We start from the raw sequence: 23949 nt of genomic DNA, 5'->3' as shown, positions 1-23949 counted from the left end.
AAAAATGATATAAAAGTATTGTCAGCACTTCAACCTGCATTTACTCTAGTGCTGACATAAGAAGGAGAAGAGGGGGCAGCTGGCAAGAGGACACCTGACTTCTCACCTACTGATTTTCCCTGAAGATAATATCCCCTAGGAGATGAGATGGGAGGGGGGACATTCCTGGGAGCTTAAGTAGTAGATATGGGGAGAGTGATTTGGAAGAGGGACAATGAGACGCAGAGAATTGGGGAACGGAAAGGGAAGGTTTGGGGTCAGGAAGTCAGAGTTGGCTACGCCACGATCGGGGACAGGTTGTCGTGCTTAATAAAATGAAAGATTTCTTCAAAGACGATCTGTTTGGAAATGCAATTTATTTTATTTGAGACGACATCGAAACCTGACAAGTATTTTCTTTTCTTCTATATCTATGGCTCTTAGATGTTTATTTGATGGAAGGAAATAATAATAATTAAGGTCTTTCTTGTGTCTCTTCCTTCCTTCTCCCCCCACCTCCCCAGTTTATAGAGACATAATGGCTTGTGGTAGAGGCGATTCTTTCTTTATAAGGACCCACTTTGAATGTGAAAAAGAAACTCCACATAGCTTGGCTTTCACCAGGGGTGATGTCTTCCGAGTAGTTGATACACTGTATGATGGGAAGCTGGGCCATTGGTTGGCAGTGAGAATTGACAGTGAATTAGAGAAAGGGTTGATTCCGAATAAAAGCAGGTATGTTACTGTTCTGTAAATTTAACATGGGATACCTCACCTTTTATTCTGTCACACTATGATTATATCATAGTGCAGTATACACAATTATGTTATGTTATCTTATGTTATCAAGTTGATACTTGTTCTTAGTAATCGTACAGAGAAATCTTTTTCAGGGTGATTGTCCTTCAAACCTGGTCCTTCAAGTTTCTTAGTGGTGCAACCATTGTTGCTCAAGAATCTGAGTATAACATGCCCAAAATATGACAATCTGACCTGGAAATTTATTCCTTGAATGACAACCCTGGATTGATTTGTTCTATGAATGTTTGTTTTCTTGGCTAATCATAGTATTCTCAGGAACCTTATGCAACATTAAATATTAAAAGCTTCAATACTTTTTAATCCTGCTTCTTCAAAGTCCAAATTTCTCATCCATGGACTTTGAGAGGAAAAACAAAGATTCTAGTTTTTGTAGCTATAGACTGGTCATTGGATCAGAATAACTTGTTCAAGGCCTTCATTGCTACCTTACTAAAGGCTAGTCTGCACTGTATTTCTTGATCATCCCACTGAAGCTTAATTTAAATCGGGTTCGATGTACAAATAGGTATAGGTAGAACTAGGACCACCAGGGGCAAGGAATAATTTTAGCCCTGTCCCAAGAAGGGCACACCTTTATCTGTTCCTATTCAAATGAATAGTGGCTCAGTGGCTAAGACGCTGAACTTGTTGATAGAAAGGTCAGCAGTTCAGTGGTTCGAATCCCTAGTGCCGCGTAATGGGATGAGCTCCCATTACTTGTCCCAGCTTCTGCCAACCTAGCAGTTCGAAAGCACGTAAAAAATGCAAGTAGAAAAAAAGGGACCACCTTTGGTGGGAAGGTAACAGCGTTCCGTGTGCCTTTGGCATTTAGTCATGCCAGCCACATGACCACGGAGACGTCTTCAGACAGCGCTGGCTCTTTGGCTTTGAAACGAAGATGAGCACTGCCACCTAGAGTCAGGAACGACTAGCACATATGTGCGAGGGGAACCTATACCTTTACCTTACTCAAATGAATTGAGTAGATGGAGTAATGTAATATAGGGGCCAGGAAAACTCCTGTGGATTCTTATGAGAAGGCTTCAGCTCAAGAGATTGGCATTGCAGCCATCAGCACACATATGAAGACTCACTGTCTATGTTCCTATGATTATGTAAAGGGTTAAATATTGAAATTTTTTTAAATCAGATTCTTAAAACTTGGGAGATTGGTTGCATTTGATCTTAGGTATATTCCCATTGTTGGCTTTTGAAAAATGGAGCAAATGCTCTCCCTTTCAGGGCTGAACAGTTGGCCAGTGTTCAAAATGCCCAGAGAGATGGTTCCAGTGATAGGGCTGACTTCTGGCGGATGCGTGGCCAGCGGTCAGGAATGAAAAAGAATCTGAAGAAAAGTCGAGAAGATCTAACAGCAATCGCATCTGTTGGGACAAAATTTCCAGCCTATGAGAGGGTTATGCTCAGGGAAGGTGAGTGAGGGACAACATTTAAGAATTGAGAACCGATATCCTTATTTATAAAAGATAGATACTTCATTTGGGGAGGGGGAAATGTTAAAAAAATATAATTCTTCAGTTTTATCTCTAGACTTTGGGTGGGCAACTATGGCAACTTTATGACCTGTGGACTTCAACTCCCAGAATTCCTGAGCCAGCCATGGGCACTGAAGAAATTACCCCTACCAGAAGTTTTGACTCTTAGTTACTGTATATGGGAAAATATAACTTCCTTGATGGCTCTTAGACATTGGGAAAGTGCTATTTCTCCTGGGGTGTCAAACTTGCAGCCCACAGGCCAGATGCGTCATACTCTGGCCACGCCCTCCCCCGGTTTAGCAAAGGGAAAAAGTTGTGCTAAGTCACATAACGACAATATGACACCGCGAGTTTGACACCCCTGTCTTACCCCTTCTTATAACAAAAATGATACAATTTTTGAGTCTGTAACATCTCAAATGACTTCATCAAGAGTTCAGTTTGTGTTGAAACCTGGCTTACAAATTGCTTTTTAACTGCTAGTTAATTTCTTTTTAATTCCTGTAGGAAACTGGTCTTAATGACTCTAACTATGTTCCCCTGTTGAAATTAGTTTCACCAAGGCAATGGAAGAAGGCAATTCTGCTTTCCTCTCCTGCCTCCGTATACTATGAAAATTGTTTCAATAGTCTTGGGGAATCCTGTAGAACCGTGATGGCAAACCTATGGCACGCGTGCCAGAGGTGGCACACAGAGCCCTCTCTGCTGGCACATGTGCTGTTGCTCCAGCTCAACTCTCCATGGCATTTCTTTCGTGAGCTTCTGTTTCCCTACAAATGACAAAACAGAAGCTCACGAAAGAAAAAGATCTTACCTCTTGCTGCGCTGCCAGTCTTGGGATGTCCTGCCTCCCGCCGGTCTTCGGGTCTCTGCTACGCATGCATGCGCACATGTCCATGCATGCATGAGCACATGTTCACTCGTGTGCGCTCATGTTCACTCATGTGCACATGTTCACTCGCATGTGCACACCTTTCAGTTTGGGCATACGTGCACATGCAGTTTGGGCACTTGGTGTCTAAAAGGTTCGCCATCACTGCTGTAGAACAATGGGTATGTAATGAATAGCAAGTCGAAAAAGAGAAAGATAATGTCTTGTCATATGAGCAGAATTCATTGATGTAGCACTGAACTTTTGCCTCTAATGACAATAAACCTTAAATTATTAGCTTTTCACTTTGATCCTATAATCATGGTAACAAACTACATATATTTTCTTTGCAGCTGGTTTTAGGAGGCCAGTGGTGGTATTTGGTCCCATTGCAGACATCGCGATGGAGAAGTTGTATAATGAGTTGCCAGAGCTATATCAGCCTGCCAGTGAGTGACTTCATGCTTGTTATTAATTGAACAAAAATAATACATCAGATAATTATAAAGTGATGGTAATAAAAAGATGAGTAAGAAAAAAATGTCTTAGACTATTTCTCCCCCAAATACTTTAAGAATTTACAGTTTCAAAGAATTTCTTGGAACTCAGCTATGTGATTGGTAAGAAATAGACTGGGAAGTTAAACGTGTAAGAAGGGAATGGCCAACTGCTTTTTGGCCATTCTTGACAGACAGATGCCAAGAAAACTGCATGAGTCTGTCCAGGATACTGTATTTTTTGCATTATAAGACGCTTCGGACCATAAGATGCACCCAGCTTTTGGGGAGGAAAACAAGAAAAAAAAAAGTCTGCCTCCCAGCAATTTGCCTGCTTGCAGCAAACAGCCTGGTCAGCTTCAGCACAGCCTGATTTAGCACGAGCAGCTGATTGGCGGTTTGATCAGCCTCCCGGAATACCAGCTGTTCCAGGCTGTGGGGATCACAACCGCCACGTGCCCCATTTTTGATCTTTGGGCGCTCCTTTTTCGGCCTCCGTGCGTCCCATTTTCTGCCTCTGCATGCCCCATTTTCAGCCTCCATGTGTCCTATTGCCGCTGCCGCTCTTTGGCAGCAATAGGGAGTGGCAATCGCTGCCACCTGGAACGGGCCGAAAATAGGGCGCACGGAGTCCAAAAATGAGACACGCAGAGGCCAAAAACAAGATGCACAGAGGCTGAAAATGGGGCACACCAAGGCAGCAGTAGGCAGCAGCGATGGGCAGTGGTGATCCCCCCAGCCTGGAACAGCTGATCGGCGGTATTCTGGGAGGCTGATCCAACTGCCAATCAGCTGCTCGTGCTAAATCAGGCTGTGCTGAAGCTGACCAGGCTGTTTGCTGCAAGGAGGCAAATTGCTGGGAGGCAGAAGCTAAAGGGTAGGGGCCGGCAGGTGGGCGAGGCTTCAGCAATATTTGCTCTATAAGACGCACAGACATTTCCACCCACTTTGGGCGGGGGGAGTGCGTCTTACAGTGTGAAAAATACGGTAAGTCAACAGCTGAACTTGAACAAAAGTTAAGCAGGTTTTTATTTTTAATGGCTCATTACCTCTTAACATTGTAAAGCCCTAGTGAATGATCTTTTGGATAGAAAGCCATTATAGTAGAGATCCAACTTTTTATTTTCTTCCTGGTGTTTTCCCACAAGTTACTCAGCCAGCTTTCATTCTTAAGGCATGACTAGAACTCACAGTCTCCTGGTTTCTAGTCTGGTGCCTTAACCATTAGACTAAACTCGATCACAGTAGAGTCATAACTGAGAAAAGTAATTCATAAACTTGTCAAACTAAGGAATTTACTTTTGGGCTCATGAGCAAAAAAACCTCTGGTACAAATTTTATTGGTGGAGTGATACTAATTAAGACATTCCTGATCTAAAACTATTAAGTGCCTTTAAGATTGATATTAGAACTTTGAACAAAAATATGTATTACTTTTAGATTTTTCCATTCAGGCACCCAAATTGAAAACACTGTTAATGTGATCTCCTAAAACAAGCTTTAAACATATGATAAAACTGGCATATTATTCTTACAGAAACGGAACCAAAAGATGCAGGTTCGGAGAAATCTACTGGGGTAGTACGTTTGAACACTGTGAGACAAATTATTGAACAGGTATATTTTTCTTTTTATATCCTTTCCATTAGAATAATAGTAATAGACCATATTAAAAAATATTGATGTGTTTCCTTCCCTTTCCTACAAGCATAAACTCAATATTGCCGTTTTCTTGTACAGGACAAGCATGCTTTGTTGGATGTGACTCCCAAAGCTGTGGATCTGTTAAACTACACTCAGTGGTTCCCAATTGTAGTGTTTTTCAACCCAGACAGCAAACAAGGCGTGAAAGTTATGAGGCAAAGACTAATTCCCACATCCAACAAGAGTGCACGGAAGCTTTATGATCAAGCAAATAAGTTGAAGAAGACGTGTTTCCATCTTTTTACAGGTGCATAAAACCATCACTTGTTTTCTGTGAAAGCATCTGTTGGGGTACAGAGTAAAGGTTATGTGATTGCCATACAGGAAATGTTATAGTGTATTCAACAGTTAAACTCCAAATCCTATTGAATACACAAGTTTTGGGTAGATAATATTTCTGTTGGAATTAGGACAAAAAGCAATATTTTTATACGTATAAGATAATTTTAATAGTTTTGGAAAAATATTCCAACTATAGGAAAAGCAAAAATACTCTAATTAGAGGAAGGCTTAAGTAGTGGAATAAGCTAATCAGAGTTCCTAGCATTTCCCAGAAAGCTTGGTCCAAATAGCTTAAATGTAAATCTATGAGTTACAGTATTAAATGCATTAATAGGTGTATTCTGATTATACGCACACAAAATATTGTTTGTTCTTCTAAGCTATATTTAAAAGAGTTCAGTTGGGGAGGTCCTGAGAAAAATGTCTATCAGGATTGGTTATAAACTACAAGTGTGAGAAGAAGAAATCAGTAGTAAAGTAGAAAAATGATTTATTTCAAATATGACATAAAATGTTTCTTAAGTAGGAACAAAGCAAACAGGGAGGATAATATAATAATTAAGTATTATCCATTCCTGATCACCAACATTCTCATTTTTACTTTTACATTGACGGAATGCTGTACTATTGTTTTACTTTGCTTTTAAATATTAAGCATCCTCTCATAGACTTATAGTAACTAATGAGGTAGTTAGCAGATGGAGAAAAGCCTGTGATCTTGTATTGTTGAAAACCCATTAAAGTAAGATAATGAAATGTTTGCTAATCCAACAATTCATTGTTTAAACATTTCTGCAGCTTCCATTGATCTAAATTCATCCAATGATGGTTGGTATGGCAGCCTTAAAGATACTATTCAGCAGCAACAAAATGAAGCAGTGTGGGTTTCAGAAGGAAAGGTATGTGCTCACATCCTTTTGGTTTGTGCATGCATGTTCACCTGGAACATGGACCAAGAGCCTCAATGAGAGGAAAGGTTTTCTCTGTATAGAGGAATTTCTTCTTTATATGCATAAAGAAGTCTCTCCTTGTTCAAAGCAAAGGTTCTTGAATTTAATGCAATGGTCATTGTGCCTAATTGTTGACATATTAAAAACAATCTGGCTAAGGTTTGGTAGTTAAAAACTTGGCATTCTGATACTAATGGGCACTAAGGCATTCATGGAAACATATCCATGGGTCTTTCTCAGTATATTCACAATACAGTCAATACAGGATTGCTAAATTTCACTGACTTACTTTCTTCAGGTTGAAAATGCTGAAATCTTGTGGGATGCAGCAGTGTCATTGGATTTTAGCCATTTTTTAACTTTCTGATTTTTAGGTAGCATGCTGTTGCATCAGGTTGTGTTGATGCCTGAAAAGTTTGCCAGCCTCGAGTATATCCCTAATAAACGGTGTATGGCTATTCTTTCTAGCATGTGACTTTACTTAAATATTGTTATTCCATTTCCTACTGTGATAAGTATAACAGTTGCCTAATATAAGTCCTTGACTTATGACCGCAATTGAGCCCAGAATTTTGATCATAAGTCATTGTGGTCATAAGTCAAGTCACCACATGATTGGACTCCGTTTTACAGCCATTTTTAAAAGGGTCATTAGATTACTAAATGAATCCCATGTTTCTAAATCTGAATCTAGCTTACCCAGTGGGGATTGGGAGGCTGCAATCAGTTGTAAATGCACGCCAGTTGCCAAGCACCTGAATTGCAATCATAGGACTGCAAGGATGATACAGGAATCATGATGTCAGGGATAGGTTGTAACTCTTTTGAATCCATTGTAACTTTGAATAGTCATTAAGCGATCAGTCACAAGTGGAGGACTGCCTGTGTTCTGACCCTCAAAAATCTCTTTACAAAACCCTCTGTTTTGCAGTTGGAAGGAATGGATGATGACATTGATGATCGTATGTCATACTTAACTGCCATGGGTGCTGACTATCTGAGCTGTGATAGTCGACTAATCAGTGATATGGAAGACACAGATGGCGAAGGTGGGGTTTACACAGATAATGAACTTGATGAGCCATACTATGAGCCAAGAGTTTCTTCTATTGGTCGGTCCTCTGAACCTGTGCAACAGGAGGAGGTGAGAAGTTTCTTTTCTTCTTCTTTCAGAACTTTATGTTGTAAATATTATAATGAAAGAGAAGTCTGGAAAATAACTAGTGTCATTTTCAGATATTAATGAATGTTGTTTGCCTGTAATGTCTGGGATGCAAGAACTCATGTGCCTTTTTACTGTAAGTTGCAAAGTTGTAATTTCTCTTCACATGAAGCCAGAACTATGCGAATATATGCATCATGGTTATTATTACTTGTTTGTAGAGTCTAAGGAAATTTAGCCCTGAACCAAAAGCTCAGATGAGAAAAGCTGGGAGCAGGGAAGTTCTGAGGGATCCCAGTCCACCCCCAGCCTTCAAGCCTGAACCTCCAAAGGTAATATAGAAAGAAATATCTCTACAGCTTATGAGAATTGTTAATGTTTCCTCATTAATTACCAAAACATAGAACTATAAAAACTAAAGGAAAAAAGAAATGGGAATAATTCGTCTAAGCCAGGTTTGTCCAATCTTGGCAACTTTAAGACTTATGGACTTGAAAATGATGTTATCCTTCAGTGTGTCTGACTCTTGGCGGTTCTTTGGGACAGGTCTCTCCATATCCTCAATCTTGCACTGTTGTGGACTTCAACTCCCAGAATTCCCTAGCCAGCCATATTGAAGTCCACAGGTCTTAAAGTTGCCAAAGTTGGACACTCCTGTTCTAAATCCAGAGCAGGGCAATACTTTTTGTAGAGTAATGTCAGAGAAAATGCCCCAAAAGGTGGATTCATGCTATTGAATTACCCGGAGGATTTAAAAGCTTGCAAGTTTTTGTAGAATCTAGTTGGACTGCTAAATATAGCCCTCCATGGATTGTTGATTCGTTTACTGAGAGTGTTTTAATTAATTTTCAATATCTGCTGTTTAATTTCTAGCTTCAAATCTTGATGCCAAAATTAAAGGAGAAAAGTAGCTGTACGTTAATCATTTGTGTTTCCTTAACTAAACATATTAGCTTTATAGGTTTATCAGTTTATTGAAACTGATCATTTCTAGATTTAATCTGTTATTTTTATGTAAAAATCCACACTTGTATTTGTCTTTATTTTTACAGGCTAAGTTGCAAAACAAAGAAGATCCGTATGATATTCCTAAGAATTACGAACCCAGAACAAACAGCCCTAATGCAGCTAGTATTGAAAATTTGGGAGGACCAACTAAAGTAGCTCCTCCCCCTATAGCCACGAAACCAAACTTTGGCCGGCCTGTATTGAAGTCTTCTCAACCAGTCATTCAACCTTCTGAAATGGAAGAAAAAGTAGAAGTTGTAGAAGAGAACACACCAAAATCTGTGCTGGGGAAAGTTAAAATTTTCGAGAAAATGGATCACAAGGCCAGACTACAAAGAATGCAAGAACTGCAAGAAGCACAGAATGCCAGGGTATAAAATAATGATTCTGTTGGTCTTGTGCAAATGTTTTATTTACGATAGTAAGAAAACTAGTGATACAGAATCAAATTAATAAAAAAATATAATTCAAACAACAGTTTGGAGATACAGCGGATACTATTTTTGAAAGCTTTTTCAGAGCAGTTTGGAATGGAGTGCTAGAACTGCCAAAGAAGAAAAATTGTAGAAAAATATTATTCCTTCTAGCACAATAGTCTCCATTAATTTTCATGTCATGCAGAGAGCCATTTTATATCCAAATCTCTAGGTCTGGATATTTTTACATATTTTGTAAATAATCTGACAAGTCTGTAAAGTAAATGGATCGTCTTGTTCTTGAAGGGAAAATTGCTATCAAAGAATAATTTATAGTTTGAGGAAAATATGGAAATATTTTACCTGCTTTTTTAAAGGTGGAAATAGCACAAAAACACCCAGACATTTATGCAGTCCCAATGAAAACACAGAAGCCAGAACACAACCGTCCGCAGATTTCCAGGTAAAACTGAATTAATTTGCCTATTTTTTTATACTTCTGTGGCTTTGAATATGTTTAACATGCTTACTCAGCATCATAATTTTTTTTAGAACAGAGGTCCACAAGTAAGTTGGAAGTTGATAGCTCTCCAGATGGTGTAGTACAGTTAATTATCTTTTTTCACACTTTTTTACTTCACTGTGCCTTCCATTCAATCTGCAGGCAACATGAATCTCTTGAACCCAGGATTCTTCTGGTAATCAGATTGCTATATAAATGTGTGTATAGTTAATAAATATAGATGTATACCCCTGATTATAATAATTATCTTTTCCAACTCTGTTGCCAACAAAGGAGCTTGTTCCTTTTCACATTTTATATGTAGAAATACACTCCTGACCATTTGCAGCCCAATTTTCTTCTGTAAGAATTTTATTCATAAACCACCCTTTGTTCTCTTCACTTATCCTGTACTAAAACACTGACCCAATTAAATATATGCTGCCTTTCCCACTTCCCTCAGAGAGCTTTTCTCTGTTACACTGTAATTGGATCTTTCCTTATTAAATTTGATTGTCAAATTATTGAGTTATTGGAGAAGTAACTGGCAGATTAACAGTAAATATTTGGTACTTTGGGTAGAAAATCTCATTTTTCTCTGATTTTTAAGGAATGTCATATCCAAAAAAATTCTGACTTAATTCATTATAATTATGGCAACCTCGTGGAGTGGAAGAAAGCTGCAGAACATTATTGAAAGTAGCTTTTCTCTTTCCCATCTTACTATTGTTTTCTTTTAATCAACTTTTGCAAAATGAGCAGTGAAAGAATATTGTCAGAGAGCTTAAATGGATACAGTGCATAACATGTTCAGTTTGTTGCCCCTTAAATATGTCCCATTCAAAACAATCAAAATTAGAAATTTTTTGTAGTTTAGTTTTGCCCACATTCTCACAGGATCAATTATCCTATGCTAGCAGCCTAATTTCAGGCTAGCCTTACTAATGAGGAAGACAAAACAACTCCCTTCAAGTATAAGACAATTTTGAAATAGCGGTGATTTGGCAGGAACTTTGTTTCAAATGGGTTGTTGATGGCTTAACAATATTAATAAAAGCAAACTTTTTTTTACTTTAACTTAAACTGGTAACAAGTCTATTCCTGCTTGGTCTCTGTGTTAACTTGCTCAAAATAACTTTGTATATGTTGATTTTAGTTCCAGACCTCCCGAGCCTCAGAAGCCGGCTGTTAGATCTTACCTAGATAATCCAGGAGTTTACGGCAGTGATGCAGAGGAGGAAGATTATCGGAGGCAGCTATCTGATCAGTCCAAGCGTGGATACTATGGGCAGCCATCTCGATACAGAGATACAGAATTATAAAATTATTAGCAGTCAAGCCATTGTTCTGGGACACACTTGCACATCAAAAGCTCTGATTCTTTTTAACAAGTATATGTATATTTGGGGTTATTAGTGAACTTGACAGGTGTCTTGCTCACTAGAATGGCGCAGTATCATTTAAGTATTGAAGGGATTTGGATCATGGTTGCCTATTTTACAAAAGGACCAAAATATTTATAAAGTTGGTATTAATTTCTGGCATCTATAAAATTTTAACTTGGAATTCTTTTCCTCACTGAAATTGCCTTTTTAATATTCTCTTAACTGTTGGGCCTAATGGAAGCGTGATGAAAACCACAATGCTTTACTGCAAGAAAAAAAGTGCCTTTCAAACAAAAAGTGTCTTCAGCTGTTCACTTAACACAGGGGTCTCTAACCTTGGCAACTTTAAGCCTGGCGGAAGTCCGCCAGGCTTAAAGTTGCCAAGGTTGGAGACCCCTGTTTTAACATCTGATACTTGTGCAAAGCCATGAAATTTCTACTGCTTTTAACTTTTGTATGTTTCATACCTCCCATTTTCCCCTTGGATGTTATTTTTCTACTTTAAATAGAACTGTACACTATTTTCAAATGCAATGACTGTATATATGAAACTGTTTTCTAGGCTGGCTGCCATATGGCTAGGGAGTGCCAAGATTAAGGAAATTATGTAGAAAATAAATGAGTCTTTGGATTTTAAAACTTTACATCACTCGTGAAATAAAAAAGATTATATTTACAGGCAATTATGATTCCATTTTTGTCTTTATATCTTTTTAAAATCATGCCCGGAGGCAAATAATTTCATTCACTTTAGGTTGTTGCATATTGTGCAGTACTTTGCAGGACTATTATTTATTCAAAGGAGATCTAGAATAGTGGGGGCGGGGGGGGGAAGAGGAATAAATCTTACCTCAACACTTGTATCCACACACCATGAAAGTAGAAGAGGCTGGATGGTTACAGTAGACATTCTTGTGGTATACCAATCCTGTCCTTGTTCACTGGCTCCTGAAGAGTTTCAGGCCTGAATGTGACTTCCCTAATTCTGAATAATTTTTTGGGAGCCAACTGTGTATTCCGTGTTAAAGAATTAGTATAATACAATTTAAATCTTCAACTACTAAGCCACCATCCTCTTTCAAGTCCTGTAGAATCTTGAATTCAAAACTTGAACTTTTATTAAATTTATCTGGAGTCCATTACTTGTTTATGCCAATCACTTTATATCTTTATAATATGTATTACAACCATTTGAAAAAGAAAATGTTCAATATAGTGGCTGCAATACTACCTAGCCAAGATAAATTTAGTTTTTTCCATACTCCTTCCAAATTTTCTAACTTGGAAGTTACGGATTTTAAACAAATCCCTACTTTGTTTTGGTGTGTAAATTCCTGTGGCTACTTCACCTTTTTTACAGTCAAGTTAAAAGCAAATGCTAAATACTGCAGAGGTATTACTTTTCTTGCTCATTCTCTTGGGATACTTTAACAATACAAAAGCCTAATGGTTAAGAAGAGCACTTAAAACAAGTAGTGGGAAATGTACCACAGAAGACATCTGAATGGGTTATGGAGTAGCAAGTCATTGAAATGTTTTAAATACTTTAAACCTACCATGTGATACAAAACAGAAAGCTTGGTAAATAAGAGCTTCCACCCTGAGAAAAAAACTTGGGTTGTACTGGCAATGGTGGGACCCACATTTTTTGAGAGCCTGAGTGGTGGGATCTGAATGAACAAATTAGTCTCTGTTTTTAGAAAATATACAAAAATGATCCTCCACTACTGGAAATTGTTTTAAAATCTTGGAGACATTTTAAAGTTTCAGAGGGATATCTTAAGAGAGGTGCACGAGAAGTATATAAGTCTCTCACTATAGAGACTGAAAAAGAAAATCGGTCTTAAAAAGGGTACACAGAAGAGGTGGCCATGTACTTGTTGCAAACAGGTTCATTCCAACCGCAGCTAGGATGACTCGTGATAATTTTTTTTTTTTATGTAAACACATCGTTTACAAAAATTGCATTTGCCAAGGGAAGTTGGCAGGTGAAAGGGAGTCTGGTTTAATAAATATTAATTTTAACATTAATGTTGACAGGAATGTCTATTAGATGCAAAATCTATAAATGGGAGGGAGGACGAAGAGTTGGGGCTCAATTAAATAGGAGAACTAGGGCTGCCTGGCTTTCGAATAGGGGGCAGCAAGGCGCTCCGCCGGATTATCCGGCAGGGATCGTTCTGACAACCGCTGGCCTCGTAAACTGGGCAGGCATCTGGGACCTCCGCTGCAACCCAAAGAGGAGTCCTTATCAAGGGCGGAAGTGAGCGATCCGGAGGTTTGACTTTTCGGTGGAGCCCGGGAGAAGTTTGTGGGTCGCGCGTTTCAGTGGGTGGGACGAGCCCGGCGGGAGCCTTGCGCGGCAGGGAGTTAACCAGCCAGGATGAGTTCAAAAGTTTGGCAGCGAGTTGGCAGTAGTTGCGGGAGGGGGCTTCCGAGCGGTGCTTAATTTGCCAGAGGAGCAGATTTAGAACGGCTGCAGGCCGGGCGGGGAGGGGGAGGGGAGCCGTCTCCCCCAGGGACTAGGCTGCAAGGCTTCGGAGCCTGTGGGCGGAAAGGGAGGGTCGGGCCGGGAGGGTCGGGGAGCTGGTTTCCCCTTCCCGCCCGAGTAAGACGGCGCGGGGTCCAGCAGCGGGAGGTCGGAGGATCCGCGCGAGGGGGAGGAGGGGGGCGCCACCTAGAACTGCCAGCAGAGGCCTAGGGAGCGCGAGGCGAAAAGCGGGCGCCCACGACCGCCTGCCTCCCGCGCGCGTGAGCGAAGCAGCAGCAGCAGCAGGGAGTGAACTGCCGGCAGGCTCCGGGTAGACGGGACCTGGGCTTGGCCAGCCGCCTCAGCCGGAGGAGGCCACCCGGGGAACCGCTCGGAGTTGGGCGACTCTCCTCCTCCCCGCCCTATGTCTCTGCCGGTGGTGGTGCCGGGCTCCTGCTGTCCCATGGCGCGGCTCTCTGAGGTGGGCAGACCTTGCTCAGCGGGGGCTGCTGTGGCGGCTGCCGCCGCCTCCAACCCGCCTCCCCTGCCGCCTCCTCGTCGGCTCCGCTGGTCCAGCTCCGGCTTCGGGCAGCCCCGGCCAGCCTCCCTCTCCCCCGTGGCTTCACGTCTGAACGGGGCCTCGTCCGCTGCCGGCCAGAGCCCGCTGCCGGCCAGACCGCTGCTGTCCCTGGGGCTGCTGCAGTTGATATTGGGGTGCAGCATGGTGGCCCTAAGTTTTGGGGCGCTCTCCCTCAGCAACTCCCCGCAGGTGAAGAACTCCTGTCCCTTCTGGGCCGGCTCCTCGGTAAGTGGCCCCCGGCCGGGCCCTTTTCTCGCCTCTGCGGTTGTTTCCCAGCCTAGCTTCTACGTTGGGCCATCTTCTTCGTTCCCGTTCCTCCTCCTCTTCCAAACAGACGTTTAGGCTTGGCAGCGTCCCATGTGTATTGATGCTCACAACAACCCTGCAAGGTTGGACGCTACAGAACGGGCGTTCTGGTTTTCCCGGGAAGAGTTGGAAACGAATCGTGATTTAAACGGATTGGCTTAAAAATTGGGTTGGGGGAATGGGAAGCTGGAAACGGCATTGTTAGCCGTTGAGGTTAGGACTGCCATATATGGGCTACAAAAAATTAGGGCGACGGCGGTTTTCGGAATCCCTTTGCTGGCATCCAGCTCGGTTGTGTGGTTGGATTTTTGATCGCCCAAATCTTGTAGCCCCAATTAAGATTGATTTTAACTTGTGTTAACATTTATTTGATGGCATTATATTTAGGAAGCTCCCAATAGTTTACTTAGTATGTTAATGAAATAACTTTAAAATGGGAGGGGGGAGGAATTATAACAGAACATTTCCTTTCTTTATCTCTGAATGTTTTACATTAATAATGCAAATAAAAACATTTAATGCTCTTAGGCTCTGTTCCGGTGTTGTCCCTGCACTTTTGAAAAGCCTGGTTGATGTGAAAGAATAGAGCCAACTATAATAGTGAACAAGATTCCAGATAATTCTGGTTTATTATTTGTCACGCCTTGTGAAATTGCTGTTAAGCATAATTGCTTAATATAGATGTGTTGTAACTTATTTTCATTCTTCAAGCCTCTCCTCTAATGTGGTGAGGTATTGTTTTATTTAATAAAAGGCTTATATGTATTTGCAAAGTCAGCTGAATGCATTCATAAAAGCAAGTGTCACTTGCTATGGATTTTGTTTTCATTCATGGATTAATCTTTTGCCTCAGTGCTGCATCTAAATCTCTCAAAAGATTACAGACTTTCTGAATTGCGGATACAGTCCAACTATTGAGAGAGGAAGCAAAACCTGTTAAATGACATTTAGAAAAATATATGCAGAAGTAACCATATCTCCTAAGTTTTCAAAATTATATATCTACATTGGTATAATATTAATATTTGTAGTTTTATGAGATTCCTAGGTAGTTGGAAGATGTCCCTTTTCCCTGATATAATTGGTGATACATTTTCTTGTGAAAAGACTTCTAATCGCAGGCAGTACACAGACATTGGAGAAATCAAATTCTAATTTTAATTTAAAGATGAGTGTATCAAAGAATTTGGAGTCTAAATTATTTAATATTTGTGGGCAATAAAAATGATCTGTGTCATTGTGTCTTGAAAGTACACAATGATTAGGCAGTATTGATATGATCATAGCTAGAACTCTTCTTTCTAAATACATAATGAGCAATATTGCAAAGAATAATTTCAAATTCCAGTTTAGTGGACATTAACAAGCAACAACTTTATATCTTCTTAATCTTATGGAGTTGCAGTAAATATAGGAATCTATTTCTGTAGATATAAGTGGAGAGAGGAGAGTAATCAGAATATTGTAATTTGCTTTGTAGATTCTTTATTTTCTCTCACCTTTTTTGCTTTGCATATATTTTTGTCCCTATCACTTTGTGAAGCAGCCTTTCTGCTGCATCTGTACTGGCAAGTCAGACCCTTTGTAAATACTGTTATGTCGCCTTTGTAATGCTAACTGCCAATTGAGATCTGGCATCCTTAATAGATTAATCACTGTTGTTCACATCTTAATAGCTGCTTGTGAATTGCCCAAATGATGCAATCTTGGTTTGTGTGGAAAATGACTTTTTTTATTTTAAACATCTTTTCTTGACTAATCAAGGCAAATAATTGTAGTGCCATATTTATATTAGCACCTGTCCATTTGAATACTTACATTTGAAAGTAATGTAAAAATTAAACTTTTTAATATTTTCCATAACTTGCATTACTCTGTTCACAACAGCTTAATGGTAAATGTAGGCACTTCCAGATATAGACTCATTGATTTTCTAGTTTAAAAAGATATAAAAGAATATGGAAATAACTGAATCAAATGTTAAACTTTGCTTAAAATTTTAAGAAAAATAATAGACCCAAGTTTAGAAAGAGTAATGTCATACAGATAGTCGTCAACTTGCAAATGTTTGTTTAATGACCATTCAAAGTTACAGTGGCACTGAAAAAAATGACCATTTTGACACTTATGACCATTGCAGCATTCCCATGGTCATAAGTATCAAACTTTTGGCAACTGGCATGTATTTATAATGACTGCAGTGTCCTGGGGTCATGTGATCACCTTTTGTAACCTTCAGACAAACAGTCTATGGGGAAGCCAGATTCACTTAACTGCAGTCATTCATTTAACAACTATAGTAAGAAAGGTTGTAAAATGGGAAAAACTTTTAGCAATTATCTTGCTTAGCAGTGGAAATGTTTGACTCAATTGCGGTGAAAAGTTTGAGGACTACCTGTATGGTGAAACAAGCTTCACAACAGGTAGAGGGATGTAGGGTCAGATAGTTGGCTTAGCATGGTTTGAAAATGATTCAGAAGAATCTTTGTAGAAGCACAGTGTGAATTTCTTCCAGGTTTCCTGATGAATTTGAAAAAAGATGCTGCCACTTTAATAGTTGCATTAAAAACATTGGTCAGCTGAACCCCAACATTTTTTTTCTTGGTCTCTCAGTCCTGCCTCTGGATAGAAGCTATTGGTGTGACCCTGTAGGTAGAGGCTCTGAGTTGTCAGCAGGGAATAGGGCAGTAGTGAAAAAGGATTTTTAATTGCTAATACTGGGGGAGAGAAAAATATCAGTATTGGCCAAGTGAAAATATACAGGAAGCAACCCAAATTAGCTGGTGCCATTCTTTCTAATTTCTCTTCTAGGCCAGCCTAGTATTTCTCTCCATCTCACCCCAGGTAGCAAAAGATTTTCAATCAGCATCTGTTCTTGGGGAACAGATCATAGAGTCCCAGGATATGTAGCCCATAGGTTCAAAGCTTCTAGAAGGCCTTTGATTTGTACTAGAAAACCCTTTACAGGAAGTCCTTGATTTATGACCTTTGCTTAGCAACCAAAGTTACAACAGACTCACCAGGGCACTACTATAACCTTGGATTCGAAGTTACTGGTATGATGGTCATCCCTTCTCCTTAGAAAGTAAAGAAGGGATCTGCAATAAATCTTCATGCCAAGATTGAAAGGCTGTATGTTTCTCACAGATAAACCACAGGACATCTAGGCAGACAGATATGATTATTAATTTCCTATTAAAGCTAACTGCAAGCTAAGGGCTTTTTTTGCAGTCCTCATTTCAAGTTCCTTTTTTCTTCGTTAGTAAGATTCTAAAGTGAAAAGTATAAATGTCTTAATAGGTTTAACATTGCATCTTATATTGTATTATCTTAGTACAGTTATCTTTTTGAAACATGTGGATTTAGTTACTTCTTACCAGTCTCATTTCAGTGGTTTTTAAGCACTCTATATGACGAAAAGAGTTACTTTCAAAAGCCCTAATAACATTCCAAAGATTATATTACTATCCAATTAAGACATCTTGTACTACTTCAAAATTTGGATACCACAGTTGAATAGATCTTTTTCCAGTATATTAAAATTTGTAAGCCTGTGTTTCATTTTAAGTCTACATTATGAGAAGTATTTAACATCTGCTGGAAGAGTGGGAGTTTGCTGATCTTTATCATGTAAAGTCATGAGTAATATTCTCTCAGTCCTTCGTAACAGTTTGTTTTATTGTTGCAGGTCATTTTATCAGGGATTATAGGATTAACAATATGGAAGAGACCCATGATACTTTTGGTATGTATTGGTTAATATAATTCTTATTCAACTATTACAAGCAGAGAATATCACATTTTCTAAGGGAATAGCATGACTATTAAAAATGAATCTTACTCTCCTCATGTAAATGGATGTCTCTTAAGGCAACATTTTCTCACTTTTAATGAAATTATTTCAACTACACATTATAGTTCTTTGTAGCTGATAATTATATTTCTACACATATGTAATTTACCCCAGATTGAGAAAGTTTCAATAAATTTAAATTTCTAAGTTAGTGTATCTTATATTTAAGCCTTGAAGTCAACAGCTGCTTTCTAAACTTTTTTTTACTGTAGTGGAACAGTTAACAAACTCATTAAGTCCTTGATATTTCTTTCATACACAATTTCCATTGCCTCTAATATTGCATCCACATAATTATGAAGAGTTTCTCAATGTAATGTTATTTGCATTCTATAAGGTAGTGATTGATGATGATTTATTAAATTTGTATACTGCCCATCTCTCAATGGCTCACAATCAAATAAATTATAATAAAATAAATTGAAGATTAAAAATAAAGATGGCAAGCACAAAGATGTGAGGGGTCTCGCCCTCCCTTGCTGAAAGCTTGGATGAAGAGCCAGATTTTCTAAACAACAGAGAGATCTCAAACTTTGTTCCAGATGGTAGGCATTGCTACAGAGAAGGCATGCTGTCAGGATCCTGAAAGTTGACATTGTCTAATCAAAAGAACTCGGAGTGTGCCAACCCTCAGGACCAAATTAGCCAAGCAGATGCTACGGGAGACAGGGAGTCCCTCAAGTAGCCAGGGCCTATACCTTGTAGGACATTATAGATAACCAGCACTTTGAATTGCACTCTGAAGCAAACTGGCAGCAAGTGCAGCTCACAAAGCAGAGCTGGCACTGCTATATGCTTGGACTAGTTAAAGGGGTAGTTATCAAGGACAGCCACATCTAGAGACCATTACAGAAATCAAGCCACAAGGTTACTAGGACATGAATTACTGTTTGAAGGGCTTCCCAAATTAAGAAAAGGTGTAACTTGCCTTCCTGGCCTCAGGAGACACTTCTTCAAGCAGGAACTGCAAGTCGAAGAAAACCCAACCTCACCCCCCAGATTGCATACCATTTTAGAAGGGGGAAGTGTTCCCTCAATCAAAGTCAGAGGTGGAATATACCCAGATATTCCCCAAATTCAAACAGTCTGTCACTTGGTGTTGCTGGGATTCAGTTGGAGACAGTTCCTCCCTATCCAGCTTTCATGCACTGGAGCGGAACCTTAATTAGCCACACTTGGCTGGCCCAGAATCAAAATATAATTGGGTTACCTAAAACAGAGCTGCTGAATTACTATCAGTGGATGCAATAAGGATGGAGAAATATTAATGTTTTGCAGCCTGTATCACCAGAAGGCAATCCCTAACATAGGCTTTTACCTATTCTAGTCAGACTAGTTCTAGTTTTCCTCCAACAGCACTCCAGGAGAGATGTGATGGCATCAGATAATTTCTGTCTTTATTCCAGAAAGTATTTTTCTTTTGGATGTATACACATTATTGTGTATACTTGTATAGTGCTACTCATTTTAGCAAATTAGCAGTGTTAGATGTTTGATAGCAAAATGATCAATTTATCAGAATAGCATATTCTTACAATATCTTCTGGGATATCACACTTTAATATTTGATTTTGTTAACACAGAATGACAAACAATGAAATGGTATACCTATTTTCCCCCAGGGTTGGGGGAAAGAGTTCAAGAATTGTCCCTTTTCTTTGTAAGATAAAGTAGTAAATAAAGTATAAACTAGATAGAATGGGAAGAGAATAATCTCTTGTATTCAAGCCATGGGATCCATATTTACCTATAATGTTAAAACGGAATTTAGGGCTGCAGGCGTGCAGTTAGGCTGTAGAAGATTCTATGATTTATTTATTTTATTTTATTTTATATTGGATTTCTATACCGCCCTTCTCCCTAAGGACTCAGGGCGGTGTACAGCCAGATCAAAAAAAACATGCAGAACAAATATTAAAAACAATTAAAAGATATATAAATTTGGCCCAATTAAAACTCATTGATGTTTTTAGAATATATCTAGTCCTCTCCGAAAAGCACTTGGAATAAAGAAATTATGTTTGTTACCCCACTTTTTGGCATACAAAACCTAACTGATACTTGAAATATTTATCAGAAGTAGGATCAGGTTGTGAAGCAGTAAAATCTAGTTGGTGTAGTGCCGCAAAGTGAATACATCTCAGCAGGAATATTTGAATTTGAAGAGTATCATACAATTTTAAAAACAACAAATAAATAATAAATTATTCAAATACTCTCTGAGATATCAACTTGTCTTAATGAGGTAGACAGTAAGCAATTATGAATAAATAAGTAATTTTGCTATTGATGTGCTAAATTTAAAAAAGCTTTCTCCATTGGAAACCTGTCAGGTTCTACTGTTTTTCAGTTTTATAATTTCCATAACTATAAACATAGTTAAAATTTTAAGAATTTCAGCCCTTCAAGAAATATTATATTACTATAATATTGATTACTAGTATATTTCCTTAAGTTATTATTTTACTATAATGCAGTACTTTCTTATGTATGGTATATATTTATGTAAATATATGCTTTAAACATATTTTTAACCATAATATGGATAAAGGTTTTTTTAAAAAATACAAGTTGAATAAATATAAGCAAGGATTTGAATATTCAAAATATACAATGATAAATTATTTCTACCATTTTTTAAGTAGTAAAAATCAGAACGTACATCCTTTACATCCACTGCTTCTCATTTGTAATCTGAGTTTTCTTTGTTTGCAGTTCTTAAACATTTATTTCCACATTCTCTGCATTAAAAGGAAGTGATTTGTATCATTTCAAAATTCGAATAACATCACCTCACTTCAAAAATAATTTAGAACAACTACCCGTATTTTTCAGAGTATAAGACACACCTTTTTCCCCCAAAAAAGAGGGTGAAAACAGAGGTTTCAGAGGCTGAAAAAGGCGTCTGAAACGAAGCTTCAGAAAAAAGCCTCTGAAACGGAGGTTTCAGAGGCAGGAAAAAAAGCAAGGCACAGACCTCACAACCAACTAACCTGTTGCTAAAATTCACCTCTGGGAACAGCTGATTGGGGGTATTCCAGGAGGCCAAACCACCAGCCAATCAGCTTTTTTCTTATTTTCTTCCCTAAAAACTAAGATGTGTTTTATACTCCGATGCATCTTATACTCTGAAAAATACAGTATTTAATTCCCAACTATCTCAGCAGATTGCTGGCCTAGTCTGGATTTGGAAGCTAAACAATATTGTTGTATTGAGCATGGTGAATCCTTGGTAATTGAGATTACCAAGCAATGCCAGGGCTACACACCTGATCTGGAAGTTGGAAAACATTCTGGGGGGAAAGCAATAGAGAACACCAACACTTTTATCAAAAACTCTTTGCTTACATTTTAGGAATCACAAATTTTAATAGCTCCAGTTAAAAAAACCTGGGCATTATGTTAATTATTCAGATTCACTCTGCATTTTCCGCACTGTGTCTCAGCAAAACAAACTGTTTTTATCTTACCTATATTTTATTTCTGGATATAGAGAAATAAATAAATGGTAATTTAAATTCTTTAAATATTATTGTCCTTAATAGGGTGTGAAAGAATGGATTCTATCTTATTATTTGCAATTCAGTATTTATTCCATTATAATATTACTTAGATACTAATGTACTGGTTTTTTAGATAATTCAAATACTGAATGCATTGAATAATGCAACAGTATCAGAGTTTAATCTTTATTTCACTTAATATTCAAATGTTTCTATATCATTTGAGATTAGGGTCCTTCCTAAATTGTTATAAATGTATTGAAAATGGAATTTATGTTCATTTTATCTTGTACAGTTGAGCCCAATATAGCCTGTAGCCAGCTAATTGTGGGAAGTAAGCCTGTGCATGTGCAGATCCACGTGCATTGAGTGTATGTGTGAGAATTTTCCTCATGATAGGATATATATTGAATATTAAAGAAACCAACATGTTTGAATGTTGTCATTCACTGTGCAATTTTTATTTGTTCTAGGTTAACTTGTTTGTTTTGCTTTCTGTTATTTGTGTTCTCTTGAACCTGGCTGGCTTTATCCTTGGATGCCAAGGAGCTCAATTTGTGTCCAGTGTCCCTAGGTGTGATCTGGTGAGAAGATATTTATGTTTAAAGTATATATTCAGAGTATAACAAATATCAATAATTGTAATGTTCTATTCTTAAATAACTAATTATTACTATTCTGCATTAGACTTACAGTGAGGCATAATTTATTTTTATTTTTTATTTTATTTGATTTGTATACCGCCCTACTCCCGAAGGACTCAGGGCGGTGAACAGCCAAGCAATAAAATACATAAATACAAAAATTTAAAAAACCAGTTAAAATCAAATTAAATCATTTTGGCCCAGACAAATTAAAACACCCCAATAATTTAAGAACAGATTTAAAATTTATATATTAAAAGAGGGAGGAAATTAGGCCAAGCCTGCTTGATGGAATAAAAGAGTCTTCACAGCGCGGCGGAAGGTGCGCAGATCCGGGATCCTCCGTATCTCTGGGGGGAGCTCATTCCAGACGGTAGGTGCCCCCACAGAGAAGGCTCTCCCCCTAGGGGTCGCCAGCCGACATTGTTTGGCTGACGGCACCCGGAGGAGTCCCTCTCTATGAGAGCGTACTGGCCGGTGGGAGGCTATTGGTGGTAGTAGGCGGTCCCGTAGATAACCAGGTCCTAAGCCATGGAGCGCTTTAAAGGTGGTAACCAAAACCTTGAAGCGCACCCGGAAGACCACCGGGAGCCAGTGCAGCTCGCGCAGGAGAGGTGTTACATGGGAGCGCCATGACGCTCCCATTACCACCCGCGCGGCCGCACTCTGCGCCAGTTGGAGCCTCCGGGTGCTCCTCAAGGGGAGCCCCATGTAGAGAGCATTACAATAGTCCAGGCGGGAGGTGACGAGGGCATGAGTGACCGTGCGTAACGAGTCCCGATCCAGAAAGGGACGCAACTGGCGAATCAGGCGAACCTGATAGAAAATCCTCCCGGTCACGGCCGTCAAGTGCTCTTCTAAAGACAGCCGTGAATCCAGGAGGACGCCCAAGTTGCGAGCCCTCTCCGTGGGGGCCAGTGATTCGCCCCCAATAGTCAGAGATGGCGTCAACTGACTATATTGGGACGTCGGAAACCACAGCCACTCGGTCTTGGATGGGTTGAGCCTGAGCCTGTTCCTCCCCATCCAGATCCGTACGGCCTCCAGGCACCGGGACATCACTTCAAGGGCATCGTTGGGGTGATCCGGGGTGGAGATGTACAGCTGGGTGTCGTCAGCGTACTGATGGTACTCCACCCCGAAATCACGGATGATCTCGCCCAGCGGCTTCACATAAATGTTGAACAGGAGAGGCGAGAGGACCGACCCTTGCGGCACCCCACATATGAGGGGCCTCGGGGTCGACCTCTGTCCCCCTGTCAACACAGACTGCGACCGGTCAGAGAGAAAGGAGGAGAACCACCGCAACACAGTGCCTCCCACCCCTAACTCTTCCAACCGGTGCAGCATGATACCATGGTCGATGGTATCAAAAGCCGCTGAGAGATCTAATAGGACCAGGACAGAGGAGCACCCCCTGTCCCGAGCCCTCCAGAGATCATCAACCAACGCGACCAATGCTGTTTCCGTGCTGTACCCGGGCCTGAAGCCCGACTGGAGCGGATCCAGATACGTTGTTTCATCCAGGTGCTGGGGGAGC

General features: G+C 39.6%; 2 protein-coding genes across 7 annotated transcripts in view; both read left to right on the top strand.

The window, feature by feature from the left end:
• Positions 1 to 11736, top strand: part of TJP2 (tight junction protein 2) — an 89643-nt gene extending 77907 nt beyond the window's left edge. For all 3 annotated transcript variants that reach the window (XM_034410272.3, XM_060690534.2, XM_034410271.3), the window contains 11 exons: positions 504 to 714; positions 2023 to 2210; positions 3501 to 3596; positions 5182 to 5261; positions 5385 to 5595; positions 6429 to 6529; positions 7512 to 7724; positions 7964 to 8074; positions 8795 to 9121; positions 9544 to 9629; positions 10825 to 11736. In XM_034410272.3, coding sequence (XP_034266163.2) covers positions 504 to 714; positions 2023 to 2210; positions 3501 to 3596; positions 5182 to 5261; positions 5385 to 5595; positions 6429 to 6529; positions 7512 to 7724; positions 7964 to 8074; positions 8795 to 9121; positions 9544 to 9629; positions 10825 to 10990 — 1790 coding nt within the window. In that variant the 3' untranslated portion in view covers positions 10991 to 11736. The remainder of the gene's footprint in view (positions 1 to 503; positions 715 to 2022; positions 2211 to 3500; positions 3597 to 5181; positions 5262 to 5384; positions 5596 to 6428; positions 6530 to 7511; positions 7725 to 7963; positions 8075 to 8794; positions 9122 to 9543; positions 9630 to 10824) is intronic.
• A 1303-nt stretch (positions 11737 to 13039) lies between these two features.
• ENTREP1 (endosomal transmembrane epsin interactor 1) overlaps positions 13040 to 23949 on the top strand; it is a 31039-nt gene continuing 20129 nt past the window's right edge. Inside the window, exons 1-3 of one of the 4 annotated variants that reach the window (XM_087886165.1) lie at positions 13040 to 14004; positions 18098 to 18154; positions 22239 to 22349. In XM_087886165.1, the coding sequence (XP_087742291.1) occupies positions 13948 to 14004; positions 18098 to 18154; positions 22239 to 22349 (225 nt within the window). In that variant the 5' untranslated portion in view covers positions 13040 to 13947. Of the gene's footprint in view, positions 14329 to 18097; positions 18155 to 22238; positions 22350 to 23949 lie in introns of all 4 variants that reach the window. The other 3 variants (XM_034410273.3, XM_034410274.3, XM_034410275.3) reach the window with 3 other exon arrangements.

The sequence above is a fragment of the Pantherophis guttatus genome, chromosome 2, assembly GCF_059756535.1.
Source record: "Pantherophis guttatus breed Tessera chromosome 2, ASM5975653v1, whole genome shotgun sequence".
In the NCBI taxonomy this organism is placed as follows: domain Eukaryota; kingdom Metazoa; phylum Chordata; class Lepidosauria; order Squamata; family Colubridae; genus Pantherophis; species Pantherophis guttatus.
This window is presented reverse-complemented; position numbering and strand designations above follow the sequence as displayed.